At 42.8% G+C, this 6,269-nt stretch overlaps 1 protein-coding gene across 4 annotated transcripts in view; it reads right to left on the bottom strand.

Moving 5' to 3' along the window:
* Window positions 1–4,680, bottom strand: part of adgrb3 (adhesion G protein-coupled receptor B3) — a 136,623-nt gene extending 131,943 nt beyond the window's left edge. For 2 of the 4 annotated variants that reach the window (XM_074646363.1, XM_074646362.1), the window contains exons 1-2: window positions 3,967–4,680; window positions 1,640–2,408 (exon numbers count right to left, since the gene is read on the bottom strand). In XM_074646363.1, coding sequence (XP_074502464.1) covers window positions 1,640–2,393 — 754 coding nt within the window. In that variant the 5' untranslated portion in view covers window positions 2,394–2,408; window positions 3,967–4,680. The remainder of the gene's footprint in view (window positions 1–1,639; window positions 2,409–3,966) is intronic. The other 2 variants (XM_074646361.1, XM_074646360.1) reach the window with 1 other exon arrangement.
* Window positions 4,681–6,269: the final 1,589 nt, after the last annotated feature.

Here is a 6,269-nt window from a genome sequence, read left to right on the forward strand (position 1 = left end):
TGCACCAGAACCAATTTGTCAGGTTTATGCACCAGAACCACTTAGTTGGTTTAGGCACCAAAACCACTCACTTAAGTTTCGTCACCAAAACCACTTAGTTAGGTTTAGGTACCAAAACCACCTAGTCAGGTTTAGGCAACAAAAAAAAAACTTAGTTAGGTTAAGGTACAAAAAACACTTAATTAGGTTTAGCTACAAAAAACACTTAGTTAGGTTTAGGCAACAAAACCACTCACTTATATTTAGGCACCAAAACCACTTAGTTAGGTTTAGGTACCAAAGCCACTCATTTAGGTATGGCACCAAAACCACTCACTTTAAGTTTTGGCACCAAAACCACTTAGTTAGGTTTATGCACCAGAACCACTTAGTTAGGTATAGGCACCAAAACCAATTTGTCAGGTTTATGCACCAGAACCACTTATTTGGTTTAGGCACCAAAACCACTCACTTAAGTTTCGTCACCAGAACCACTTAGTTAGGTTGAGGCAACAAAACCACTTAGTTAGGTTTAGGCAACAAAACCACTTAATTAGGTCTGGGAAAAAGCGTCATGGTTGGGTTTAAAATAAGTACATCACCAAAAAGCAGTGACTACTGTAACTTACAAAACAAAACACCGGTCTCGAACAACGGTCTCCTGGTTAAATGTTGTGTGTTTGTTGGACCCATCTACCTCCCCTCCCACCTGCCCGCCATAAGCGCTCTTTTCTTCGCTTTTTATTATACGTCACTAGCTCTGATCGTAGCGTATTTACGCGGATATGTTTACATTGGACTCAGTACAGACTACATGGCGTACAAATGGACACGGCAAAAGCCAGAAAGGCGTTCGTTTTGCACGCTAAATGCCTTGCACATTATCGTGGCATTCAAACGCCTTTTCTTGTGACCGGGCTGCCAACATATAGTGAAAACACGTTGCATTGCTCTACGGCAACACTGGACAAGTAGCATCTCTATGTACAGTGATTGAGCTGCTTTGAAAATACTACTACTCTTTTATTCAATAAATGTTTTTAATTATTATTTGCTAGAGATTTGACTAAGCGCAAAACTCTTTAAATGTTGCATTGCGTGAACAAAGTGATGCAATCTGACGCTGCTGCGTCTGTCGTTCCACGTGACATAGGTGCCAATAAAAACCGAAGGATGCGTCCATATTGGCCAATGTTGGTCTTTGTAAGGATGACGACTGACATAAATGTATAACACACAAAAAAATATATATATCTTTTGATTTGCAGCCATTTTAACTCTGTGCTGATGTGTAGAAAAAAAACAGCCATTTTAAATTCACAGCAATGATTTTGGAATTCAGTCCAACCAAATGAAAGACCCCCTGTACTGTGGGTGGTTTTGATTTGTGCTGCTGTGGTCATTACTACACCCAACTCCTCTGGCAGCTTTGTTCTATAGAAGTTGACACATTTCTGAGCCAACTGCAGTCTATATTGTATCTATGTGTGCTCTTTGTTTCATGGGCCATCACGCTTCAAACATGCAGTAAGGGCAGAGAAGGGAGTGATTGACGTGCACATTTGACATGGTTACCATCTCATCTATGCATACAGTATATAGTCCATTAAGTCTGTTAAATCTATTTCAGCATAGACGAGGGAGATGACAGGATACTCACCTTCCTTAGGAGGCCGTTTCACTTCTGCACTCAGATTGCAGACCTGCCCAGCTTGTAGTTGAGGCGACAAGCAACCCTCCGTTTGTGGATTTAACGGTAAAACCACGTTGTTGAGCATGAGCACGTTCTCTGATTCTCCATCGCCTAAATGCTGCGGACATGTGCATTTGGTGTACACAATCCCACACGTCTCCACCGTCCCTTTCTCTAACTTCAGGCAGTTTTCCAGCCATGTACAAAGCACTTGACACCCGAACTGGCTGGGGCTGGCCTTATTCAACACCAAGAACTCCACGTTCGACTTCTCCTCCTCATCCAGCTTCTGCGGCGTCAATCCGTTATAATCGTAAGGGAAAACTCTCCGTAGCTGGACGAAGTTCTTGTCGTACAGCAAGAACACATAAATATTCTTCGAATCGCACAGGTACACTATAGACTCGTTGACCTTCAGCAACTCGTTGATCTTTTCGTGCGAGTAGTGATCGAACTGATAAGCGAGCAAAGAATATTCAGAGCAGCTCAAGTCTCGCTTGTATAGCTTCAGGTAGATGCTGTATTTGGTAGGGTCTGGGTTCTCCAGCGTCCATGTACAGTTTGTGTAGTTCTTAGGAAACATTTCAGTCACCGAGTACGATCCATAAATGACCCCCTTGACCAGAGTGGAACACCAATAATCTTGGGCACCAGTTAATCCAAACATAACCAGAAGATAGGTGGAAAATATATAAATCAACAGGTTTCGAACAGCCTTCATCCTATGTCATTTGGCCTGCAGGGAGAGACGGAGAGAGTCACACAAAGGGATTTTTTTTTTTTTTAAGGACAAGCACATCAATCATACCTTGATAGAGATCATCTATGAAGTCTGATTGATGCGCTTCACACATTTCTTATCACGTCCTCCCATGAAAATGAAGAAACCCCCCACCCCCCAAAAAAAAAAACGCCACGTTAACCTCAGCAACATGTCTATTGCATCTCCATCCTGCCTCCCTCATTACTATATTTTGTGCAAACATTGCCACCTTGTGGTTGCTTCTGTCATTATTTATTTATTTATTTTTTGGGGTGGGGGGGTGGGGGGTGCAGTAATGTGAGTCATTTAGATGTTATTAATTGGGTCGTATTTTGGTATGGCACAATACCCTGGAGGCATTCAAATATAGCTGTTTTATAGAATATATCTGACATGAAAAGACAGAACAGTGAAAGAAGTGCATGCAGTGGAGCATTTTTACGCATAGGATCGTTTTCAAATCAGGCTGTTTTCTTCGTGATTTAGTCTTGTTTCCTCTGACGACAGTTAGATAACGAGAGAAAGACAAATTCCACACACTGAAAATGTCTTTCTGCTTGTGCGCCTGCATGGTCACCATCCATCCATCCATCCATGGCTTCTCTTCTCCTCCTCCTTTCTGCGCGCAATTCTCTCCACTATATACACCAAACCTGGCTGCCTGTCTCTCCGAAATTCAGGGCTTGACATATTTGACAATGCAATTTGATAAAGAGCCAGTGTGTGAGTGTGTGTCTAGTGTGTGTGTGTGTGTGTGTGTGTGTGTGTGTGCGCGTGCAAGATAGAGAGAGAGAAAGAGAGAGAGAGAGAGAGAGAGAGAGAGAGAGAGAGAATGCAATGCGATGTCCTGATTGCTTTAATCCTACAGGCTATGCAGCTGTGAGCAGTGTCACAGCAGAAACGTGCATGTGTGTGTGTGTGTGTGTGTGCGTGTGTCTCAAACTGTGTGTGTGTGTGGGCGTTGAAATCCCAAGTAGGCTATAGATACCATATAGAGATATAATAGATAAATTCTCACTCTTAACTTCTCCTCTAACCCTCGTTTTTTTTCTTTTTTTTGGATGATAAAACACTGCGCGTCACACCACATTTTGGATAACATATGAGTTACATAAGGATCGGCGCTCTTTAGTCGCGATAAATCCATATGATTCATGGCTATACACGGATTAAAAATCTGTATTCTGGGAGATGAGAAATCGGTCGTCAAGAGACGCAGATTTTTTTATTTCTAAAGAGCAATTTGATCTCTGGGAGGACATCTGAATACACACAGACACACGGAGCTGCACATCTCATGCAGTGTCAGTTCGACGCTTTAAAGTGATTTTTTTTGTGCCTCTTAAGAGAGAGATCAGCTCTTTAAAAAAAAAAAAAATTAAGCACCCTGGACTTAATGGTGAGCGGATGAAAAGCTCCCAAAGCCATCATGTTTGAATATAGAAATATTTAACAGGAGGAGGCTAAACTTTAACTGAAGGGATGACACATGAAAATGCAATAATATTAGTAATAATAATATTATTCTTACCTTACACTGCGGAAGCTATGGCTATTTTTCCAACATACTTGACCACATCCTTTTTTTATAAATAAAATCTGCAGCCCAGCTCCAGTGAATCGATACTCATCCCCATTCCAGACAAATAGAAGAAGAAGAAGTCCGGCGCAACAAGATGATGGTTCAAATGGATGAAAATAAAATGCGTTTACACTCCTCCGGTGTGCCCGCTCATATCCCCCCCGTCTTCTTCTTCTTCTTCTGGGTTTTTCCCATCAAAACGAGAGCGCACACAACACACGACAGAGAGAGGGAGATAGAGAGAGAGAGAGAGAGAGAGAGAGACACACACAGAGAGAAAGAGAGAAATTCTTGGAGTGATGAAAAAGAAGAATTCTTACTGTATTACCATCAATTAATTCCACGTCTCTATTTTGCCACTGGTATGGTTTCTCTCCAGCAAAGACGCGCAGCAAGCAAGACCCCTCCTCTGGAGAAAAAAACAGGGGGTTTAGAGGAGGAGAAAAAACACAAAGATCCGTAGTGGGTGGATGTGAGATGTTGGGGGGCTAGTGAGAGTTACAACAGAGAAGAGAAATAGACGCGCTTTGCTTGGTGGTGTGCTTGCAGAGCTCCAGGAGCAAGGCTGCAATATCACGTCACACACTCTCACAGCCGCTAAGATAAAGCACGTACGTACGCTTCTTACTGCCGCTGCGTCTGGCACCGCCAATACTTTTCCTCTCCTAACCCTCCTCCTCCTCCTTTCCTTCCTTCCTCTCTCTTTTTTTTTTTTTTTTTTCTTCTTCTCATGTATGCCTCCCCTTAATTCGAGTCAAAAGGGTTTCCCCCCCTGAACTGGACCCTCTCAGTTTGTGCTCAGACAGGCTTTGCTGCTGCTGCTTTCTCCAAAAACAGGAATATTTCATGGACTTTTTATATATTTTTTCTTCTAGGGACATAATAAACAAAACCTGCACCGCTCTATCAGTGGGACCTGGTAATTTTCTCCCTTCTCTCTCTCTCCTGATGGGTGATTGCTGCTGTTGTTTTGATTTCTTCACTGTCCTCTACTGTTCGAAGCCTTCTTGCTGCTGGAAGAACTAATGCTTTTGGGTGCAAACTTGTGCTCTCTTTGGAAAAAGTTGTAGTCTCTTTGCACCTTACAGGTGCAGCTCAAACCTGCTGTTTTTCTTCCTTTTCCTCCACCGTCTTCTTAGACATGCTTATGTGTGTAGCCTACCGTTATATTCAAGGTAAGAATAAAACAACCTTCTTATTAAATAAAAGGAACTCTTTTAAAGGCAGCTCCGGCTTGAATGCTTTTTTTTTTTTCTTCAAAATGCTCTCTGCCCTCTCATGACATCCCGAGCGACATGCTGAGATTCAACAATCAACAGTCAATTAAATCCAGTGTAAGCTCCAGGCTTCAGCAGTTGGTCACTGACAATGCGGCATCAATGGCTCTGCAATAGCCTCCTCCATTGGCTAAATACATGGGGACAATGGGACTGTAATGGACATGGGGAGGGGGAGTTACACAGTCATCTGAATCATCGCCCTCCCATTGAAGGTGGAGGGAGGGCTTTGTTGGGTCTTTTTTCTTTTTTGTATCAGGTGCAAATGAAGCTTCAGATTCATAATTATAGGCCTACAATTTATTATGCATTCATTTGCATATTTAGAATTATTTGCATATTCAAAAAAGGGGCGGGGGATTAGATTAGGCAGTGCAGATAGAGGCAATTGTTTTTTCCACTTTTTTTCCTTTTTTTTTGAGATTGGGTCAGCCACTCTAATCATTTTGCTGTGCACAGTTAACTCTCATTAGCCTGGCCGTCTCTTTCAGGCCTTGACTGAATGTGTTCCATGTGAGCAGATGCTGCATGAAGAGCCCCATTTGTTTATTTATTTCCAGGAAGTTTCAGTGTGAAGTGTGAAGTGTTTGCGAGCCAGCCTTTTCCAAAGAATGCTCCAGAACATGCACAGAGAGTATCAGCCGCAGCAGTGTGAGAATCTGAGAGAACTTGTTTATACCCCCAGCATCCCGTCCCAAGCAGCGTTTACAACGTTGTTAATCTGTTGCCAAACTTATAAAGGAGATTGGAGTCATTCAGCACAGTTGGTCGCCGTGGCCTGTGACTGCGGTCGCTTTCTAATTCCAGTCTTCCCCAGGCAGTCGGTGGAACATCAGGGGTGACCTCGAAGCCAGCCGCTCTCTCCTCGGCCATAATGAAGACTTTGGCGTTCGGGGAGCTTTTGGCTCAGGGAGCTAAGAGGTGGAAGAAATTCATGCAAAGCCTTATTGAACAACGAAAAACACAATAAGTATC

This window comes from Sebastes fasciatus, chromosome 9 (genome assembly GCF_043250625.1).
Source record: "Sebastes fasciatus isolate fSebFas1 chromosome 9, fSebFas1.pri, whole genome shotgun sequence".
In the NCBI taxonomy this organism is placed as follows: Eukaryota; Metazoa; Chordata; class Actinopteri; order Perciformes; family Sebastidae; genus Sebastes; species Sebastes fasciatus.